The sequence below is a fragment of the Galeopterus variegatus genome, unplaced genomic scaffold (assembly GCF_000696425.1).
Source record: "Galeopterus variegatus unplaced genomic scaffold, G_variegatus-3.0.2 Scaffold1827, whole genome shotgun sequence".
Lineage (NCBI taxonomy): Eukaryota > Metazoa > Chordata > Mammalia > Dermoptera > Cynocephalidae > Galeopterus > Galeopterus variegatus.
Window position 1 is genome coordinate 106,056 of NW_007727938.1, and position 23,685 is coordinate 129,740.

Here is a 23,685-nt window from a genome sequence, read left to right on the forward strand (position 1 = left end):
TTTTTAAAATTAAAGTTTATGATTTTCATTAAACTTAGCAATGTAGAGAGAATGGATGAGTATCATAAAATCAAATAAAGATTGGCCACAAGGTTCTCCTAAGGCAGATGGACTCACTGCAAATCTCTTGGATGAAAAAGTAGATTTTTCATAATTCAAGTGACCATCCCATTAATTTGTCACAGAAGTTCAGAATTTTGTGTCTCTTGTTATCCAAAGTGATATACACCCAGGCTCCATAATTCTTCTGCTATAGAAAAATCGTGGAGGTCACCGATCAGGAGCCCCAGGTCTGTACGCCAGCTTGGTAACCTTGGGCAAGTCTCCTTCCCCCTCTAGGCCTCAGTTTCCCCACATCTGCAGAAGAGGGTGGGGCACGACACCGTGGCCTTGCCTGGCTCCAACAGTCTCCGTCTACATTTAGGTCTGATGGTCACTGTTGCCCCTTCTGAAAGGTAAAAAATGATGCTGATCACGGCAATGCATTGGACAAACGTTCTCATGCTGCCTTAGGTTTGTGCGAGCAGAGTAAGTCAGTACCTAAAACGTCTCTGGAGCTTAACCCACTCTGACTGGGTAACAATGGGATAAATTTAAAATGTTCCTCAGTTCATATTATTAGCAGGCAATACTTGGAATTCACCTAAAACACAGACCCATCTACAACCTGTAACCCTGAGTATAGCTGGGCTGACTCTCCACCTCCCCGCCCCTGCTCCTTTCAATAATTTATCCACATAAGCAACTGTCAGGCCTCAGGAAGTATAAGGCACACAGGGCATTCAAAACATAATGCCGTAGGGGGAATTAATGTGGCACTTTTGCAAATGATAAAAAAAAAATAATGTGATGCTGCAAAACCACTGGGGAAGTTAGTGGACAGAGGAACAGTGGGTTTCTGTTGCTGCTGCTTCTAACTGGGATTTTATTGGTACCTGCGTATCAGTAGCCTGTCCTAGGAGCTACAATGAGCCTCTCCCCAGCATGATGACAAATGGTGCCACAGCACTGACTCATCATCCAGGTGGTTTCCTGGCTGGTCCCGCCCCAACCTCACACCTGGCTCTGGAAGGTGGCCTTGCCATCACCACACACCTGTCCCAAGTCCAGCTGAAACAAATCACTGTTGGGCCCATTTTTAGGAGCAAACATTATCTGTGAGCCACATGGTGCCTGTGGGTGGAGGATGAAGATGGCGCCCGCGGGTAGTAGGGGAGGCGTAACCCAAGACAGCTCCAAAAGGTTTTCATTGGTCCTCCAGTATTTCCGCACTCGTGAACCCTGCGCCATCGCTGAGCTCAACATGTTAGTACAAAATGCATGCCCGCGTGATCCTTTAATTGATTGGTTAGTTCATGGAAGGCCCCTCCTTGCTTGCTTATATAAATTACAGTGTAATGGCAGTAAAGTGGAACTGCCCTGACACAATCCCTGCCCCGTCTGAGTGTCTCTTTCACGGGGCTGGGTTGGCGGGCAGCAGGCTCACTTTTCCCTGAGATCCCTCGGTCCCAACACCAGGGGTAATCCTGTCGGCTCCTTCTCCTTCTGGGTCTGTGGGAGGACCCCAGGTGCGCCCCCGCAAGTCACCACTTACTAGCCAATTCTGATGAGTGAATGAGACCGTCCTGCCCCTCTGTCCAGGACTGCCACTCTTTTGGGTCTCCTCAGCCTCTCTCTATCCACCCACGAGGACGTTCCAGTTCCCAGTGCGGCAGTCACTTGGCAGCTAGCACCTAGACATCTCCCTGCTTTCTGCAAGTTGCCAACAGCTCAGCACCCACCCCACCGCCCTCACAAATCACACGTGCGCATACACACATGTGCGCACTGTGCTCTCAGTGGCCCGTGTCCTCCCAGGGCTCGCAGCTCCACGGTGCGGTGACTAAGCTGAGAGCTGCTGGTCTTCATGCCGGCCAAGGAGTGCCGGCCAGAATCCAGACCCCGGCCCCTCTTACCATCTATGGGACCTTAAGCAAACTGTCGAATCTCTCTGTGCTTTGGTTTCCTCATCAGCACTGGAGGCTGTCCTCGTGTCAACTTCAGAGGGTCTTCAGGGGGATTAAAGGAGCTGTTGTGTAAAGTGCTTCGTGGGGCTGTCTAAGAAACAGACCTTCAAGAAATGTTACAAATATGTAATACTCTGGCCAAGATATTTCTAATGATATTTCTAAGAGCCAAGAGTTAGGACCATTTACATACTGGTATTGTTAGTCCCCCTTATCCTCAGAGGACACGTTCCAAGACCCCCAGTGGACGTCTGAGACCACGGATAGCACCAAACCCTACATACATACACTGTGCTTTTTCCTATACGTACAAACCTATGATAACATTTAATTCATAAATTAGGCATTGTATGAGATTAACAACAGTAATAATAAAACAAGATAATTAGAACAATACAACATAATAAAAGATGTGAATATGGCCTCCCTCTCTCTCAAAATATCATAGTATTTTTGGACTATCGTTAATCGCAGGGAACTGTAACCACAGAAAGTGAAACCGTGGATGTGGGGGGACGACTGCATTTAAAAAAAGAAACAAAAACTAGACATTTAGCTAACCTGAAGCTATTTAAATGTTTTATAATGGATTTCCTCATAGAATTTTTAAAAATTAAAATGCCTTTTAGTATGCCCACTTTTCCCTAAGGATTTCTGCACAACCCATCTCCCCAGCCAGCGCCCTCTTTATGATGGCCTGTCCTCACGGCCTCCGTTCCAAGTTTGCCTTTCATCTGGGGGACTGGCGTATCACTTGTTCTCCAGTGTTACGCAGCACACCTTGGTCTTTCTCTAATTTCCTAGATATTTCCTACACAGCTTATTAGCCTCTTACTGCTTTCCCAGATGCTTTTGGTGATCCCACCGATCGCAACAGCTCTTCTCGCATCAGAAGGAAATTCCAGCTGAACACAACATAGTTAATAATCCACTGGCTTCACGCATCTCTCACACGTCTGCTGTTCTTTCTCCAAGTGGTTCATGCAGAATACATGCTAGGCGAGTCCAACTAGGTCCCTGATGAAAAGTCCTGGGAGAGAGTGCAAGAAAACCACACCCAAATGCTTCCTGCAGGGGTGGAGGGATGCATGGGAAGCAGAAAGCACCAGGAGACGTCTGATGGCTGCCTGCGGGGCGGTGAGGTGAGCGGGGCGGTGAGATGAGCGGGGCAGGGAACCTTCCCCTCCCGTTAACCAGGAACACAGCCGTGACTGAAGACTCCAACACGCATGCACGCAGGTTCACGTCCCACGTGCAGACGTAAGCACTTTCTTTCCTCACTTCCAGGAAGACCTAGGACTCCATTGCCTGGATGGTCCCTGCACTGGACTTGGACTGGGCGATCCAGTTTCACTGACCCCTCAAGGACGGCGTTTCTTTCATTTCACTACAAAACCTCAAACCCTCTTTCACGTACAAAAAGTGTGTGTTCTACACAGCTGACTCCGAGCATCTCCTTTTGCACCTTCTTAACATCTTTGTTTGAGGTGCATCAGGTCCTACATTCGCTATGCAGGAGGTCCAGTGTTTTCTTCTGTCACAGGGTGCTGGGCATGTGACTGTGCTCCTCTTGCTTCTGCCCTCAGCAGCACCCCTGGGTGCTTCTTAAAACAGACTGCAGGCAGCCTCACACATTCCGCTTCAGCAGGCCTGGGGCCAAGTCTGAGGACTGTGTTCCTAACAAGTTCCCAAGTGATGCTGCTGGTCCAGGGACAATGGAAAACCAGTTTTCAATGACTTTCCCACACTTCTGAGTATTCTAGGGAAGGTTTCTTGATTCCTCGGTTTCCCCATCTAAAAACAGGAATAAACCCACCAACCGATCAACATCAATCAACATCAATCACAGTGCCCACATCTTCCACAATGGAGGCACAAGACGTAACAGTGTGATGCTCCCCTTCCTTGCTGGGCTGTGCCACGAGGTTATGGTGGCACCCCTGATGCATAGGAAACATGCTTGAAGAGGAGGAGACACTCGTGTGCCGGGCTGGCCGCCCTCTTGGGGAGCTTACTGAATGGGCATCACACTGTTCACCAGCATGCGTTGGGTGCAGAGCAGACGTGCACTTATTCCTGTTACAAGTAACAGTGTGCACTTGGCCCCCCGGATGGTGACTGCACGTGCCCATGCTGTGGGAGAGTGGCACTCACGTCTTCATTATCTCTTGGAATTCTTTCTTCCCGTGGTTCCCTCCAAGACTCTTCACATAGACACCACGTGGGCCGCCTTCTTATGCCTGTGCCACTCCTTCACAGTGAATCCCACCCAGGAAAGCAGTTGTCACTGTTCCCAAGTATTATCTTCCTGATCTTCCACTGCGGTCTTCCGAGATGTACAGTGACCAGGTTGTGCCTTGCACAAGGGCTTGAGGCCGAGAGAGGTGCTCTGTCACCAATCACGCTCTCTGGTGCAGGCTGCAGCCACTGAATGGACATCTTTTCCCAGTTTGTGTGATTAGAAAGCAGTGGCCCTTCCCACCACCCCTCGTCCATTTCGGCATCTCCTGCCACTTTATCTTCCCAGCAGACGTAGGCAGAATTCCTCTGAGACTCTCCCTTCCTCATATATTTAGTATCTTGAGTCCCCCCCCCCCACACACACACCATGTGTCTGCTGTGACTCTGGACAAATTCCACATTTATTCCAGAAAAAGAACTGGTCAACTATGACTCCACTCCAGATTAGCACTGAAGCTCTACTGCCCTTTCCTATGTGACAATAAATGCCCAAGCAAAATGACTAAATGAGCATTTCTATCTGGTCCTAGTAGCCAGAGGTACAAAGACTGGGTGGGTCTCAGCCTCAGGCATCTGCATCCATCAGTGGAATTACCCAGTACTTTTGACAGGGTTTATGTTCAGGTAGAAAATGTACACAAGTATCCTCCCTTCTTCTGTTCTTGCTTCATGACAAAGTGGCCGACTGATTCTGCAAAGCACTCTGGAGTACCAACATCCAGGTGAGCACACCCTTTCCTGCTCTCCGGCCACTCAGCTTCTGCAGCGCTCCCTTTTCCCTAAAGCCTGTAGGAAACAACAGCTGGCCCCAGGCCCAGAGGCTACATGTGTTATAGTGTTATGGGCATCTCCCAGCAGCTCGCATGACAACACTAACCTCCCAGCTGGGCTCCACTTGCTGGGGCAAAGATCTGTCATGTGGCCCGTCTTCCACGTCACCAGAGAGCATCTGGACTCACTCCACCCCACCCCCGGGAATCCCTGCCCAGTCTCTGTGCCCACGTACTGCTGCTGCCACTACCTCTCCCTGGCCGGCTTCTTCACACTCACGGTCATTTCATTCCAGGACATTCTGTAACCTTGTAGCTGCTGAAGGGCTGCCTTTTGATTTTCTGTAGAGTATTTTCCAATGCTTTGACATCTGGGGCCTTGCTGATGCTGGTAAGACTGCCCCTCCCAGTGTTAGCTAATTCCTAGAGCGAGTAAAGGATTCACCTGTGAGTGAATGTTTCCCATGCAAACAATCCAATTCAGAACCCACATCTCAACCACCTCCTGTATGAGGCTCTCACACTCTCAGTCACTATTCCCCAGCTCTCATCACCCCAGGACAGGTATCAGATAAGTACAGACAGTCCCTACACCCAGAGCCTGCAGAAGTTATCCAAATTAGCCAGTCCTAAACCTTCTTACCATGCCTCACATGTTCCACCCTGCAGAAGCCACGATAAAGGCTCCTGCCCACGTTTCCCTCTTTCCCTCTGCCTCCTGACGGACCCTGGTGCTCCCCCGTGTGGCCTTCTGTGGAATGGCATGCCCCCTCCTCAGGAACTGTGAGTAATAAACTACCTTTTCAATGGAAGTTGCCTCCTCATCTGTTGACCTCACTATACTGGATAATAATAAAACCTACATTTTAAAACAAGCTGCAGCTTCAATCAAGTCTCTAAACTCTTCTTAGTGGCTCCTCCATTTCCCTCAAGATCAAAACCCTCCTTCTCAAGGCTCTCCCCCAGCAGTTATTTCATTCAGTTGCAGTACAAACTCTAATGAAAGGACAAAATTTTAGGCTCCACTCTACCCTGAACCTGCACATTTCATAGAGCTCCAGCCTCCCCAGTCCCAGTCACCACTTCCTCTCTTATCCTCATGTGCCATGTTGGATCCACCAGCCAGTCTCACTGGGGTCACCTACAAAGCACCTCTCAAATCAGACCTCAGTGGCTGACACCTGCCCATCCCCTAGTGCCATGATGTCACCCACAGGCCAGTGTAAGAGTGGGCTGGCTCTGGTTCTGCCTCAGCCCTTGCCCACCCCATCCACTCTCCACACAGCGGACAGATCCACTCAGAGCATATTATTCCTCTACTCAAAACCCTTCAATGTGTTTTTATAGCTGCTTGGAATAAGTCAATGGTGCTCAAGTCAGGGTCTGACACCACCCACATCAGTGAGTCACCTTCCTCCCACCCTTTCGTCCATGCTCCAGCCACAGTGGCTCCTTCCTCCTCTTCCAGAATGAGCCGGGTGGATGCCAGCTTTTGCCTTGGCTGCTCTTATTTGCCTTGAACACTTTTCCACCCGGAACTTTGTAAGACTTCCTCTTTCTGACATTTAGATCTCAGCATGAATGTCACCTCCTCAGAGACGTCTGTCCTGCCCACCCAACTTGTCACTCTCTGTTGCACTGCTTTATTTAATTTTCTTCACAGTGCTGATTATATGAAAGCATATGGCTGGCTTGTTTATGGGTTTACAGTCTGTGGGCTCCCCCCACCCCCTGTAATGTATTTTTTGAGTGAGTAGGGACTAGTTCATGTGCATGTGCAGTTATCTAGAACACTTGGTCTCTAGAATAGCACTGGTGTGGGGGAGATGTAACTACTCAACAAACACTAGCTAAAGTAACCTCCCTTTTAGATGGCTCTATTTTCTGTAGTTCCTGAGATGTAAACTCCCCAATCCACAGATTTTGGCCCTCTTAATGGTTTCCCCATGGTTCTGTAAATTTTGCCTGTGAGCTCATCTTTGACAAGAATTGTCTGTGGTGTGAGTTTTAACAGCCTACATGGGAGGCTCTGTTTTGGACCCTCAGGGGTCCAATGAGTTTCACTGGTTCTTACATTGATTTCTGAGCCTTAGAGAGTGGCTGGAATTTGGAACATGTAAGCCATGTGTGGTGCAGACTTCAAGGTGAAACTTTTCTGCCCATAGGGCGAGGCAATCAGTGAGCTTTGGGCTGAGTCCCTGTGGTGGGCAAAGATATTCCAGTCCTGTTGTCACTAAGTTTCGACTCCTTGCTTTTTTCAAAGAGGGCAATTCTAATTGCATTAGAGGCCTGAAAGCTCAGCTCCATACACCTGGGCAGGTTTGTAACCCAAGCTCCTTGGGCTTCTTTCTGGTTCTGATGCCCTGTGAGCTGTCTTCGTGCTGCTACTGGTATCCTCTCCTTGGTCTGGTCCCTGGGAACTTCCCTTTCTTGCACTGGAGCTCAGCATTGTTTTCTTTTTTTTTAATTTTGTACTTTATCTAGCATTTGTGTGTGTGTTTGGAGGGGTCCCTGTCCATTCAGTCCACCATCTTGACCAGAAGATCCCTTCTGGCCAATCTCCACACCATTGTCTTTAGTGCTCCTACCCCAGGAACTGCCCCCTGGGGATTTTGCCTCCTGCAGTTTGGCTTTTAGTCTTTGTTAATGCACGTGCTTTCACCTCTGCTCTTTGGAGTTACTGCAAAGTACCAAATGCAGTGCTGGGCATCCTGGGTACATGCAGTAGACACTTGCTCATTAAAGAGAGCGAGTGACTTTCAATATTTTGTCACCAACAGCTGGTCATGCTAGCTGGTGCTGCAGCTCACCCTCTCTCCCCAGCAGTCCACTTCATCCTGTCAAACAACAGAGCCTCCTGCAGCAGATGGGAGGAAGGGTGGTGATTAGGGAGATGATAAAAAATGGTAGGCACACCTCAGTAGTCTTTAAAAGCCAATAATTCTCATGGAGCCTTTCAGGACTGGTAGCAAAGGTGATTTTTTTTTTACCTATCTCCATCACACCCAGACTGCTATACCTATGAAGAAGTGATAATAATAATAGCAGCTAATATTTAATATTTATGAGCATTTATAGACCAGACTTGTGCTAAGCACCTAATAACACAAATATACAATAATACAATGCAAACATACAATACAAATAACGTAAACATAAAATATAGTAATTATGATTATCATAGCAGTTAACATACATATGGCAAGAAGTGAGACGCACCATTTTAAGTGCTTCTCATGTGTTAATTCATTGACTCCTCCCAACCCCATGACTGACCACTATGACTGAGAGCTGATAAGCCAAACACACAGAGAGGTTAAGTGACCTGCTCAAGGTCACACAGCTATTAAGTGCCTGAGCCTCCCTTCCACTCTCCCTCCAGGCTTCCCCTTTGTGTGTATTATTTTAGTGTATTATTTCAGTCTTCAAAACAACCCAATGAGATAGGAGCTATTATGACCTGCTTTTACGGAGATGAGAAAGGGGGGCTCAGAGAGATGGAAAGCAGGCCGCTGGAGACGGCGTGGCCAGGCACGGGACCAGCTCTACCCAGATGCAGTGCCAGAGCTATAAGCATGCGGTGCAGAACCTCAGGACACCAGACCACCGTCCACCACACACACACACGCTTTTACATGTTAACGTCCCCTCCTGGATGCCTTTTCAAGTCGTACAAATTTGTTTTTAAATTTGTGTATTTCAAATGATTTTTCTTAGGTTTTATGATGTATTTAAATAAATGAGCATCTTGCCTTGCCTGTCATTAAACCTCAATATATTTCTAAAATTTAAATGAAAACAAACAGACAAACAAAAGAACCCCAGCTCTTTCCTGCACAGGCCAGCCTTGCAGACCTAGAGCTGATCCAGGAAGCCTATCTCTGCCACTTCTCTTCTGTCAGGTGTCCTCCTACCTGGGAAACACCCTGTCTGCCCTTCTAGGAGTGTGAGTCTCCAAGAGACGGTGTCCCCCCACATCGCAGGCCTTTAGCCCCCTGGGCCAGGAGATAGCACTGGTGTCCCTGCGGGGGGGTGGTGGTGGAGGTCAGGAGCAGAGGAGGTGGGCAGGGAGGGTCTTGGTGCAGGGACAAGGGATGGAAGCTGAGGGATGGCAGGGGACAGTACCACGATGTGTGGTAAGAGTGGCTGGGCTTCAGGTCCAGGCTCTGACACGTGGCAGCAAGGGACTGCAGTTCTGTCCTCTGTACAATGGGCTGCTAAGATATGAGGATTGAACCATTTACTATTTGTAAAGTGCTTGCAATCTGTGCCTGGCACAGAGTAAAGCCCAGAGCAAGCTTTTATTAGATAACTCAATGCACCTGAATTCTAGCACAAGCGAAGCCCAGTGACAGACGCCACAAAAGAGGGGCAGGAAGGGCTTCTTTAGAAGATAAAAGGAAGAGAGCTGCTGGCTCCATCCTGCTCCAGGGAAACAAATCTCATTCTTTGCCTCCTAATACCCTGCTGAAGGCAAAGGAACACGCCTGGCTCCTGAGGCCAGCGCGGGAGGGGTGTGGACGGCCGACTTCAGGGCGAGGGCTGTAGGAGGCGCCGGCAGAGGAGCCCAGTTCTGGCAGCTGTGGCTGTGGATGGTCTCCCTGCAGGGTGGCCCCTTTTTCTAATCTGCTATTGCTGGCCCTGTAGCTGCTGAGGTTCTGATGACACAGAAAGCAAGACCCAGGCTCATGAGGAAAACACACCTGCACCCGTGCTCCCCACTATTTCTCTGCAGGGGGACCCACTACCAGGGTGGTCTGGGGGCCAGTACCATCAAGTGAAAAGGCAGGTGCTTGCTTCCCTCCCTGGCACCTTAGGAAAGAAAGCCTGATTAACACCCTCTCAGCCCCATTGAACACTGGAAGCAAGGACACACCTGCCTGGGTGAGCCAGAAATTTGGTTTTCATTAGTGACTACAGAACAGTGATACAGTGTAGCATGCACAGTCCACACTACAGCGTATGGTAGTTGCAGGCAAAGTGAGTGTATCGTCATGGAGCGGAATGGGAGGGAAGGGAAAGAAAGGAGTTATTTACCAAAAAAGGCAAAGCAACCCTTTTTTCCTAAACCTTTCTTTATCTACAGAGCAGTGGTTTTAAATCTTGGTTAAACATTAATCCCTTGTAGAGTTTTTAAAAATCCAGTTGCCCAGGTCATACCTGCAAAACCAGTGTTTTTAGTGTTTTTTCCAAAGTCAACAAGTCAAAAACTTAAAGTGACACGTGGTTCTAAAAGTCATATTGCTCATCTGCTCAAACAAACTTTTTTCTGTAAAGGGCCATACCGTCTCTGTTGCCTCTACTCAACTCTGCCTCTGCAGCAGGAAAGCAGCCACAGGCAACCCATACATAAGCACAGGAGCGTGACTGTGTGCCAATAAAACTTTATGTACAAAAACACACGCCGGGCCGGATCTGGCCCATGGGCTGAAGGGCTGAAGGGCTGAAGGGCTGAAGTTTGCCTACCCCTCACCTAGAGGAGATGAAAACTTTTCTAAATCTCTCCTTTAACATCTCCCTATTTCCTCTCCCCATACGAGAAGCCCCCCACCCAGTCCCTTCATAAAAATGCATGTCAAAATAACCCCGAGGGGTGGGCTGCGGCACACAGACTGACTGTGGTCGGTTCTGGAGCTGGGTATAGGGCACATGGGGGTTCATTCCACTCTTGTGTCTACTTTTGTGTATGTCTGAACGTTTCCCAAGATAAAAAGTTGGAAAGGTGACATTTTTAAAAAGAGAGAGGAAAATCCCCTCAGTCAGAAAAGCCACAAGCTGAAGGCAGCGGGGATCCGGGGGCACAGGGGTGCGGGGGGTACTCACGACCAGTAGAGCAGCATGAGCAGGAAGGGGCAGATGATGAGCGCCTGCAGCACCTGCCAGTCCCGGCACAGGGCGGCCAGCCCCGGCATGAGCAGCTGGCCCGCGGTGGCCACGAAGCTCGCCACCATCGTGATCATGAATCGTTTTCCAGGGGGGCACAGCTCTATGCCTGGAACACAGAACCAACAAGAGAGACATGAGTGTCCTGTCTGATGGCTGGGGAGTCCCGGGGAGCCAGGGCCAGGGCACTGCTCAACCGATGAGCTGTGACATCGTTGGTACATGCCACCTACCGCAAGAGCCCCGTGCTGTATGCCTGTGTTTTACAGATGAGTGAACCAAGGCGCCCCACCAGGAAGAGAGCAAGGTCACTGCTCAGGTCACAAAGCAAGTTGGTGGCAAAAGGGTGCTCAGAAACTGGGAAGTGCTGCTTCTGATGGGGACAGAGCTTGCTGTCCAGTGTGTTTCCTCATGCCCATCCTGTTGCCATTCCTTCCCACTGACCTAGGGGACCCTCTCAGCTTCTGGACAGGGCACAAGGAACATCCACCCACAAACCCCCACCGATCTGCACTGCCCACTCCTTCTGGACCCAACTCCAGGGCTCCTTGAGAATTCTGAGTTCCAGGCAACACTCACACCGCAAGACCAAGACAGCTCATCTGTTTAAACAAGACAAAAACAAACAGTAAAGCAGACTCAGATCACACAGTGATGACTGGACGGGACAGCTCCCCGTCCACACTGGAATCCTGCTGCCCACGTAACACGGGTGTGTTCTGCATCCTCCGTCGGTCCCTGTTAAACAGACACAGCTCCTCCTGATTCATCTTCCTAGTTCCAAAACGAAAAACAGCACCTGTTTTCAACAAATGCCCATTGATGGAAAGGAAACCATGGTCCCTCCTGCTTGCAAGAATCTATTCTCTTAATTTGACCTTGAGCAAAGAGGATGGACACAAACTTCAATCTGTAGCACAGAAGTGATAACCAATGCAGCCCTGCTACACTAATCCCTATAGTACAGGTCCTTGATACTAAAAAAGCAGCTAGAGTTAATATATTTTTTCCCCTATGGAGCGTGTACATTTGCTATTTTCCTTCTATAATATGCAGCATTCCCCCAAATTTTCTTGCTTGCTTGTTTTGTTTTTTCTTTTTTTCCAAGTTTAGTTAAAATGATGAAGGAGGAGGAGGAGGAGGAGAAGAAAAACCCTCAGGACAGAATGCTTTTCAAGGCTTTTTGTCCAGAGACTGTTCAGATGGTGGGCTTTGCAGACCAGCTGCGACAGCTCATCTGCTGGTTGTCTAGAGATCACAGTAGAGACAGGAGATCAAAAAGGCAATAAGAAGGGGAGCAGATTAGAGGGAGGGCAGATAAGTGACACCTGGCTACATGGATATCCTCAGCCCTAGCAAGCATAGTGTGCAGTGCCAGCCAGCACCTGCACCGGCTCACCTGCAGGAGAACAGTAACGTCATCAGAATTTCCACTCCTGCTCGGCCACAAACAAACAGACCATCATCACAGCTATTGTGAGCAGGAGAGAAGCCTGGCCCCACTGAATACAGCCCATAAAGAGCTTTTTACCATTTAATCAGCAAAACAATATTAAACAGCCCACTCCTGGCCGTTTGCTGCAATGCTGTTCCTTCCAACACCACACGCCAGCTCCACTCTAAAGAGTACTTCCTAGCAGGGTCCAGAGCTGGCATTCCTGCTCTTAAAAATAATAAAGAGAACATGGTCTTCTCAGAAAATACTAGCAGTCGCAGGTTCTAGTCTTCACTTAAGCACAAGCAGTAGCTTTGCTGCTATGGAAACTGAAAATCTACTTTAGCCATGGTAAGTTTGGTGTTTGGGGGCTTGGCGTGGGCAGTATCAGATAAGGAGATTCAGCACTTGGCCACCCAGGTAACCTTTGAACGAAGTCAGAGAGATAATGTCAAAACAGCACGATGGCTTCATGTCGGCAGGTTTGCGGGTGCAGCAGACACTGACACTGCTTGTGTTTTTTTTCTTCACTGCCTCTCTCTTTAACTTAGTCACACAGTGAGTAGGAAAATACCTGCAGCTACAATTCTTTGACCACAGTCCCCCTTTGAGACGTCTCATCCCACTAACCTACAGGCATCATGCATAAAGGCTACTTCCTAGACAAGAGTCTAGGTTTGCAGATGACGGAGGAACTGTCCCTTGACGGGCAAGAGAAACTACAGTCTGACTTCAGTCTCCCTTGGCTGCACGACTGTGAATGTGACCGCCCATAAGACAATTAATTGTCCTAGTTTTCCTTCTGAAAAGGTTCTCTCATTCCTCTTCTCTAAGTGGTCTGAGCAGTCCCCAACGCCTGGCTTCCTGAAGCGTGGTCCACGGACAGTGTCAGCATCACATGGGAGTGTGTCAAAAATGTGGCATCTCGGGCCCCCCAGACATGCAGAATCGGCACCTGCATTTTAACAAGATCCTCAGATGACTCCTTGAGAAGCACGGGCTTGTTGTGTTTCCCCAAAACCGTAAGCATGTTTTGCCTCCCAGACACACATCTACGGGGTCTGAAGAAGTGGGACCGTTTTCTGACCTTTCCACCCCTTGTGCTTTTGCTGGGAATCCTAGCAGAGACTTTATTTCATCAGGTAGATAAAGGCAGAGCGCTCCAGCACACACTTGGTATTTAGCATTCCTGCCGGGGCAATGGAAAAACACACTGACTTGACGTAAGGACGCAGGTGTGACCACTTAGAGAATTTTTGCCTTGACTCTCCGGAAATTCTTTCCAAACTGCCTGAATCCAACTATGCTCTGAAGGTGGCCAAAAAGATGTTTTTTAAAAAAGCAATTACCAAGGAACTGCAGGCACTCTAGGCTTGTCATTAATCACACGTTACTTTCAGATGATGAGAAATCAGTTTTTCTGAAGCAGCAGAGGAAAGAACAGTAAAGCCTTGAGTCCCGGCATCTATCAGGAGGGATGGTGGCTGCAGGAGGCTGCTTCTGCTCAGCTCTGCAAGCAGGAGCGGCTGGTGCAGTGGCTCACACACCTTGGAGATGGTTCCAGCCACCTGAGAACAGTGTCCACAATCCAACTGCCTCCTCAGGGCCTGGCTATCGGGGACAGCAGGCCAACCGCAAGCAGGCTCCACAGCCCCTGTGGAAGACCATGGCTGGAAGTGGTGTCTGGTACTACTTTGGGCCAATTTCTTTGCCAATGGAGTCAACCCCAAAGTGTCTTAGTAGATTTTCATTTAGGGGCAGCAAGACTCCCCCTGATTATGTAAACCAATTAAGGGTCACAATAAATTATCACCTTAGGCGATGCATCAGATTCATAAAAATATCTCAAGTGTCCAGTGTGCTGTAGTTACGAGCCTAGACTCTGCCTGGGTTTGAATCCTGTGCCTGGTACTTATGAGCCTGCAACCTTAGTTCAGTCACCTAGGAGTTCTGTGCTTCAGTTCTGTCACCTGCCAAATGGGGTGTTGTAAGCATTAACAGCATATAGTGACCAGATATTGTAAGCGCTGTGTGTTAGCAGTTACAACAATATTACACATTATTACTATATATCACATTATGATTATTGCTGAGCCACTCTTTGGTCTCAATTGACCAGATGAGACTTATTTGGTCTCATTTATTGTTCACCTGACCCAGTGAGTTTCAGAGTAGGTCTGAGGTTTCTAAAAGACAAGAAAAGAGAAATAATCTACAGTGACAGTCTCCACTCTCTTCTCCATATATTTTATTTCATGGAGGTTCTCTCAGACCCAGAGGAAAAAAAAAAAAAAAAAAACAGAAGTGAATTTGAGAAAACTACACCAAAAATCCCTATGGTTAAAACTGCTTTTCCCCTAAACGCCTTCATGGAAAAGGCTTACAAGCTACTCGTACAAGTTAGGTATACTTGTCAACAAGCAGAGAAATTACTGAAGGTTATGAGAACTAAACAGCAGGTAATTAAGATTGAACTGAGGCATCTGTTCAGCAAATAAACAGGGTCACGACCACGACAGAGCACACGGTACAGGAGCAGCCCCAAAGCTCTGCTGAAAACGTGGCATTGTCAGGAGGCTGCAAGCCCAGAAAGATGTGCTTTTCGTAAGTTTTCAGATTCTCACAAATTTCCTGGAAAAAAAGAAAGTTGTGCTGCCCAGATCAGTCACTCCAGGCAACAGAGGAGGAAGTCCTGAGGGAGCGAGGTGTCACAGCTGGGATGTCACCAGCTGGCACCACAGCCACTCCTGGGAAAGAGGGTATAAGGGTCAGTCCTGCATGTCAGTGTCACTAGGCCACAGTCCCAGGCATTCAATCACACACTAACCTCGGTGTCACTGTGAAGATATTTGATAGATGCTATTAAAGTCTGTAATCTGTTGACTTTAAGTAAGGGAGATGATCCCAGATAACTTGAGTGGGCCTGACCTAATCTGTTGAAAAACCCTAAAAAAACAGCAGAGGCTTCCTTCCTTGAGGAAGAAAAATTCCACCAGCGACGGCAACTTCACCATGTGACCCAGAGTTCTAGCCCATCTTTCCTGCTGGCCCGCCTTACAGACTTCAGATATGCCCAACCAGCGCCTGTGATCGTGAGAGCCAATTCCTTGCAGAAAGTTTCTTAATATATATCTCCTACTGGTTCTTTCTCGGGTGGAATCCTGATACAGAGGCCAGGGCATCTTGCACATCCCACGAGGTCACACAGGGCCTCCCATGAAGCCTGTCTCAGAAGCTGCCTGCCCGGCCTTCTTACAGTGTTGCCAGTGGGGGTGGACACCTCCCCACTCCATCCTGTCCCAGGCCAGCCTGGACCAGGGTCCCCAGCCTCACCAGGTACTGCTAAGCTCAACGGTGCATCTAAGTCAAAACCCGTGAAGGTAGCAGGCATCACCCTGTTCTCTTTGTAAGTGTAGGTAGGTGGCCCTTAGATGGGTTCCCCAGATTAGAGGACAGAATGTCATTAAGAACAGGCAAGGACATGCAGCCCAGGCATCCTCCAGCAGTGAGGGGACCGGGCAGAAAGAATAAAGAAGACAGCTGAAGAGTCAGGGGTGCAGAATGTAGGAGGAACTACACTTCAGAGTTCAGAAAGGGTTTAGTAAATTCTGCAATAAAAACAACATATCATAATGGCTTTTATGTTTGTCTAGGAAATGACAAGGTTGAGGAGATGGTGCTCTGTCCCATCAACTTCCTCCCCACCAGGAATTTAAGGGCCAACCTGAAAAGGAAACAAACAGTCCTCAATGCCCCGCCCAGATGACAAATTCCACAACCCTAAGCAACAGCAGCTAAGAGGCTGTACACTCAGATGGCCCAAACTTCACACATTCCCCACGGAAAGTGACGCCGTCAACGCAGCACTAGCTGGAATCAGCCACATGGTCTGAACACAGGGTTTTGAGGGTGCAGAGCCCCAAGGAGGGGTCCAGGGAGCTCCGTCACCTGAATCGAGTCCTGTTGTGGCCTCTGACCAGGAGCTCACACAAGTCTCTACACACTCTCTGAGCTGTAGACCGGACATCTCTTGGGGGATCTTGGATAATTGGGAAGTGCTGAAGGGTTGTTCACCGAGAAGTAAGGTCACTACTACAAAGAAAAACAAAGTTCTTAGAGGAGACACTCTGACACATCCCCCAAGATCTAAACACACACTGGAATATTCTCCTGTGGCTGAGACCAAAGGCTCCGTCTTGTTTATTCACTCTGTCATCTACGTTTGGCCTGATGGGTTTTTAAAGCTTACTGTTTTGCTGGTATTTAATGCTAAATCATGATTTTGGACACTCCTTGCTTATACAACTTAATTTTTTTTTAAAAAGTACCCTGTGTTTTATGTTCACAGAAGACATAGTCTATCATATGTATCGGCACTCTCAGCGATAGCGGGTATCACCTGATTTGCAGCTCTCGGTCCCTCAGGTAACTGCTGGATTGCTGGATGAGAACTCTCTCCTACGTAGTAAAATACTTACAACGCGGCAGCATCGAGGGAAGAGGCCTTAGGGAAAGCACAAAGCCCTGTGCTGGTGGGAGCTGGCAGGACTCAGCCCTGGCTTCAATGCCTAATATTTGCCTACCAGAAATACCAGTTGGAGAATAAAGTTTTAACATTCCCTTCCCACCTCCCCTGCCCTCCACAAATGCACACATTTATCTAACTGTTCACTGAATTTGGTAATTATAAATATTTAATTAAATAAAAAAAAACTTTTGGGGGCTGGCCAGCTGGCTCAGGTGGTTCGAGCATGGAGCTGAGAACATCAACGTTCAGGTTTGACCCGTATAGCAGCAGCCAGCTGCCAAAACAAAACACACACACACACACACACACACACACACACACACACACACACACACACCCCAAAACAAAATAAAAAACTTTAAGAGCCAGTCTTCAAAAAAAACATCCCATCCACCTATAATATGTAAATAAATAAAACACTATACTTATTCTTTCTTAGATATACTTTAAAAAACTCTCTGTATGCTTGCGGAAGGTGGGGAGAAATACCTATTTTCTTGGGATCACTAAGTGTTCCCAAATTCTCAAAAATGAGTGTACAGGATTTTTGCTGGAATGGAGTTGGCTAGTAACAAAGGAATATAGTAAGCTGATTGACGATATGTTAACCAGAGAAGTAGGAATTCCCAGAATTGTTGTCCTCGGAACAAAGCGTGCCCTGCAGGGTCCAGGCTGAGGCCCAGATCGTGGCCCTACAGTGGGGACTACATTCCTTCCCTGCCTCTTCCAGACCGTGCGAAGTTACCCAGCCTCTTCGTGCCTCTGGTCCCTCGTATATAAAGTAGATGATAACTGTACCTGCCACATGCGGTAGTTGTGAGGAAACGACACACATACAGAAGTGACAGCAGCATGTGCATGTGCCTGATGGCCATCGCAGGCTTCCTCCTGGCGGTCGTCCTTATGGACAGGAGCTGTGTGGTGAGTTTGGGGTGAGTTGACGTTGCTAAGAAACTAATTCCAGTGAGTCAAGTTCTTCCATAGTGGACCTAAACTGTCCTGCGTTTTAGGCAAAACTCAGTCAAAACAGACAAACTCTGTAGTATACAGACCCCATGCAAATGGACTCTTACTTTTAAGTAATAGACTCTGCCGTCCAGGGAGAGCTGACCAGCATACACGGGACAGAAGAGTGTCTTCTGAGGACAGGACTCTGCCCGGCCAGAGACACAAGTCCCCACCTGCAGGCTTCGTTTCCCCCATGAAGCCCATCCCCGGACTCCCTCTTCTGTTGCCACTCACTCATTCATTCACACACGGGGTTCTGACGAAGGCAGCAGAGAGGGCTGAATGGAGGCGAGACAAGCCCTTAAAAAGGAAGAAAAGCACACACTCCTCCTAATGAGCTCGTCAAGGGCTGAGAAATGTTTCTTCTGGCTCATTCTACCTCGAAAGCCCTTCACGAGGGAAGCCAGCTGCAGCGACTCACGGCCGCGCTGCCCGGGACATGTGGGCGGGCGGACGGAGGTGGACGGAGGTAGAGGGCTCCAGCGGGCCTGGCGCCTCCCTACGCCGCTCAGCCACTGAAATTACACAAGCATCCTGGGACAGGCCCGCGGAGAGAAATCAGCTACCAAACAGAGGCCACCGCTGAAGGGCTCGGCTGTCCCCAGCAAGGGCAAGCCCACTCCAAGGCCAACTTGGCATTGCCCCAAGAACGCAGTGCTCAGACGCCACTCTTCCAAATGCAGTTTCCTTACAATGGAAGCCCACTCCTCTCCTCGCTCCCAACCTTCTCCATCATCAAACAGATCAGAAGCCCATGTCAGCCAGTGGAGGGAAAATGTGGGATGAAGGAGGTGCTGCTTTCTCAAGGCAGATGGGGGCGATGGGCTGGCCATGCCGCCTGCCTAGCTGGACATGGGGCAGGCACTGGTGTCCTCTAGCCTGGTTCTAGCTCAGCCGCAGGGCCGCAGGTGCCCACCTGGAGGCCACCAGAGGCTCCTCCGTAGACAGTCCCATCCTCCTGGACACCCCTCCCTCCCCAGCAAGGTGGAGAACACCAGGAAGCTTCTGCTCTCCCGCTGGCCTGGCTGTCTCCTGCGACACCTTCCCCACTTCCTGCCACTCACCAACCTGGGCCTGGAAGTGAATGCACCACCCAATAATTATGGCCGTGGGCAAAGATACAGGGCCCAGGACCCTGGAAAACAGACCTGGGGACATGTGACTGTGGAATTCCTTATTATAGTAAGAGGGCCTGAAATTGCCAGTCACAGAGACCCAAATAGCATTTGAGGGCATGACTGCGAAAGGTTGCTATTACCACCACAGCTCCTCTTCCCTTCCCACGGAAGACCTACCATTTCCTTTTAATTTAAGAGCTGCCAACTCAAAGGAACGGTCAAAAGAATTTGAAAGAGTGATTTTCTCCATTTAGAGAAAGAGAAAATAAAAAACAGGGAATTGTAAGTATTTCCTACAAATCCCATTTCAGTACCTGCCTGCCAGACACATAGACATGTATGTTTAAATGCAAATGCAGAAGTACTGAAGTAATTACCAAGCGAACACCTATCACATCTCCAGTACGAGGCTCAGTAACAGCTCCCACTCGCTGTGGGCCAAACACTTTGGTAGGTATTTTTCACACGTTAAGCTCATTTAATCTGCACAACAACTTTATGATGCCATTTTATGCTCATTTATGGTACCATCTTTAATGCTCATTTTACATGAGAGACCCCGAAGCTCAGAGTGATTAAGTGACTTGTCCAAGATCCCACAGCTAAGGAATAAACAAGGTAGGAGTTGAACACAGGCTCCCCCATACCACCCCACATCTCTGCTGCAGGCGGGAGCTGTCTTCAGGTGGAGCCCCTGGTGGGTACGGCTCCTCACTGTGCCCAACCAGCATCCAAGTTCCCTGGAGGCGATGCCCTCATTGGATTTGTTCCCCACTGCTCCTCAGAGCCTAGGACTGCGCCTGGCACATGCCAGGGGCCTGGATACTTGTTGAATGAATAAGTGTGTAACAGATTCTTCCTCTGTAGTTCAGGCACTTTACCTGTGTCTCCCTTTTCTTGGGTTTCCACACGAAATCAACTGTAGTCATCGTGGAAGAGACCAGTTAGTGAATCCTCCGGAGCCAGCCAATCATCACACAGCGGAACTCATCAAAGTCCACTTCATGTTCTACATATTCATGTATTGATAATAGCTTGTGAAAACATCAATCATAAATCCCAGGACAAGCTATACAGTTCAGTTTCCTTTCCAGATAATAAATTATTTCTACCATCTTACATCTTTTCTTAAAACTAACATTACAGTGATTCGAAGGAGGAATAGGGATTTAAATACTTGCTAATGTTTCTGCTCAGCAGTCTCTTCTGTTTAAAAACGACAACTGATGCTCGGCAGCACATGCTTCAGAACTTAAATTAATGACACTTTCAGTCTCCTAGAATTTAATAAAAGCAGAAAAATCCAGGGAGAGAAATGACTTCAAATATCAGAACAGCCTCACATCCGCTGGAGTTCTGGTATTTCAGGTCTGCCATGTTTTCAAGCTCAGTGAAGAAGAGGAGAAGACAACAAAGTCATTTCATCACAGTTTAGGAATTACCAGCCAGGGCTTCCGGCAACCAGCTCCAAAGTAACAATTCTAAGTCCTCCTTCAGTTCCTCCGGTGCTGCACATTCTGTGGATCACAATGATCCATATTCAATGACTGCTGGGCATATGGAAGCTCACAGGCCTTCAGATTTGAGAACTCCAAGGAATGACGCCAAATAGAAAGAAATATCCCCAAACTACTCCCAACTCTGCCCCGTCACAACATGCACGAAGTTCCCCAAAGGTCAGAGGGCAGGGAAGATTACCCAACTTTACTTCTCTTTACCAGCTTCATCGTCATCATTTTATGAGCTTGGCAAGCAATTAGGAAATTAGAGGCTAAATTATGGTGAATAAAATATATCTCAACACAAGTTCATAGTATCATTACTGTGTCACATCTAGTAAAAATAAACGTATTTCACTCTTCAGCATGATTTTCCTAAACAGAGAATTATTATCAACTTAGGCTTTCTAAGCAAGACCTTCCTTTTTTTCCCTCTCACCTTTCCATCCTCTCCTGCATCTGCATTGAAAGGAACTTTCCCTTTGAAAGCTCATACACTGACAAGAAACACAGACCAGTGTAATGACCCTGATCCCATCTTCTGGGCTCAGCAATCATCAATACTTTGCCCCTCCTGGTTCTTCTGCCTCTTTCTTTCTCTCTCTTTCCCATAATATTTTAAATCAAATTCCTAAGATCATGTAATTTACTTTTAATACAAATATACATCCTTCCAAAAAAGGGATATTTTCTTACATAAATGCAACACCATCATCACATCTAACAAAATTAACAATTATTTCATAAAATTTAATGTCCAGCCTGTGTTCAAATTTCTCAACTACTTAAAAAAGTCTCAATGGTTTTTTGTTTTTAAGTCAGGATCCACAAAGATCCACATATTGTAGTCTCAAGTCTCCACTGGTGTAGAACAGACCCTCTCCCATCTCTTTTGCCCAACACCCTGTCTTGTTGAAGGAACCAGGTGGGTTCTGCTTTTATGTGATTACTTTCTCATGGGGTGGTAACTTGTTCCTGCACACCTTGTTTTAACCTCTTGTTTTTGTTTGTTTGCTTGCTTGTTTGTTTTGGTGACTGGCCTGCAGGGGGATCTGAACCCGTGACCTTGGTGTTATAAGGCTGAGCTCTAATATAAGGCTGAGCTCTAACCGAGCTAACAGACCACCTCCCAGGTTCAACATTCTTGGAGAGAACACTCCATGGGTGGGGCCTGTGTTTCATGCTGCTGCACCCCAGGAAGACACCTGCTTCCACCCACCGATCTAAGCAGTGGAGCTGCACAGCCTCCCACCCTAGAGCAGATCACCAGCATTTTTCCTAGGGTTCCAGCATCCTTTGCTGATCAATGCCTGTATCCATGATTTTATCAGGGAGTACAAAATGGTGATTTGACTTTCTAATTCCATCCTTTGATGTGCATTGTTTTCACCTGAATTACTTTGTAAAGAAGAACTTTTACTTACTCTTAAGGGCCATTTCTTAACCCTGAAATACATTTGATTTGGAAGATGCAGCACTCTATAATCACAATCACGCTGGACAATCTCACATGCTGCCTCACCCTCCAAGGGCTCCTGTCCCACTCAGAGCAAAAGCAAAGTCTTTCACTGTGACCCAAGACCCCTCTCATAGCCCTCTGACCTCATCACCTGCCACTGCTCCCCACCACTCTCTCCACTTCAGCCAGCATGGCCTCCCTGCTATTCCTCAAACCCAGCAAGCACGCCCCGCTTCTGGGCTGTCCCCTTCCTGTCTGACCCACGTGGCTCCCTCCTGCCTTTCTCAGGTCTTTGCCCAAGTGCCACCTTACCCGGTCAGCTTTGCCTGATCACCCCTACACTCTCGCGTCCCCATGTTCTCATCACAGGGGAGCACCTCTAAGACAACAGCCTGCACGTGTGGTCCCAGCCCCCAGCAAGAAGCCTTACCTGGACCACATCAGAAACACAGTCTGAGACCTTCTCAGACCTACCCAGTCAGAAGCTGGGGATGGGTCTGGCAATCTGTGTTAACAAACTTAAGAACCACTGCAGTGTACCTTACAAATACTGTGCCATTTAATCTTCCTAATAACCCAATGAGGTAGGTACTATTTCAGCACTCCATTTTAAAGAAGACAAAACAGAGATTTCTAGGCTCCACCCCAACAGATGATCGTTCAGGAGGTCTGGGGCAGGGACCTGGAATCTGCATTTTTAACAAATGCCCAGATGATGCTGATGCTGCTGGCTCAGGGAACACCATGGAAAACCAGTGCTCTAAACACAGCAGGTGGGTGGGAAGCCCCCTGGGCTCCTGAACCAGAGGGGGTGGGGGTTGGGGGGAACCAGGCCAGGGAAGGAGCCAGTTGTGGGCTAGCCCTGCCTCCCAACCCCCACCTTTGTCCCCCTACTCCCCTCCCCCACCTCCCCCACTGCTCCACATCATCTTAGAATGTAAAATAATAATAATAAATAAATAAATTTAAAATAAATAAGTAAACACCACAGGTAGAGTTTTGCACATCTTGACCTTGAGAGCCCACATTTAATTTTCCCTTTGTAGCATTAGTATATTAAAAATAAAACAAAACAAAGCTGTTTTAGAAGGAAAACTCAGAGTACACCCACCAGGACCGGAGGAGTCAGATGCCAGGCAGATGAAGAACGTGTGAGACAGCCTGGTGTGAGCGGTGGAGCCTGGGGCAAATCACCCGGCGCCTGCCTAGTTTAAAGGCCTTTAGATTCAATTAGAAAATAAAACACTGTTTAGGTCACACAGAACATGACTGGGGTCAGGGTCTGACCACACACTGCCAGTCTGTAGCCGCTGATCCTTAATCGACCTGCTCATTTTATTCAAGGGGAAAATAAGGTCACAGAAGTCAGTTGGTAGCAAAAGCAAAACACAATTTCCAAGCCTGGGGCTCTCTGGGCCTCACTGCATTGCCTCCGGAGAGGACAAGTCACTCGGATTGCTTCTGGTTTATTTTTAAATGGAGATGACAATAAAAACAAAATCAAACTTGATAGGACACAGGGCAGTTAAAATTAGCTTTCTCCTCCTCCACCAAGTTGGAAAATCCCCTTGTGCTATATTCAAACAGACTGCATCAGCCAACTCAATGAAGGATTGGATCAGGCCAGCGACAGAAAAGGGGTTTTCAAGAAGCAGGTCCGCGGTGAGGGAGTACACTGGTGGGGGGAGCAGTAAGTGGTTTTCCTCCCAACCCAAGTGAAGCGGGCGTCCTCAGCAGC

The 23,685-nt window shown here is 48.1% G+C and overlaps 1 protein-coding gene across 1 annotated transcript in view; it reads right to left on the bottom strand.

The window, feature by feature from the left end:
- SLC22A23 (solute carrier family 22, member 23) overlaps positions 1-23,685 on the bottom strand; it is a gene marked incomplete at its 5' end in the record, with an annotated part of 173,960 nt that overhangs the window by 34,324 nt on the left and 115,951 nt on the right. The window contains one exon of the mRNA XM_008579196.1: positions 10,841-11,009. Coding sequence (XP_008577418.1) covers positions 10,841-11,009 — 169 coding nt within the window. The remainder of the gene's footprint in view (positions 1-10,840; positions 11,010-23,685) is intronic.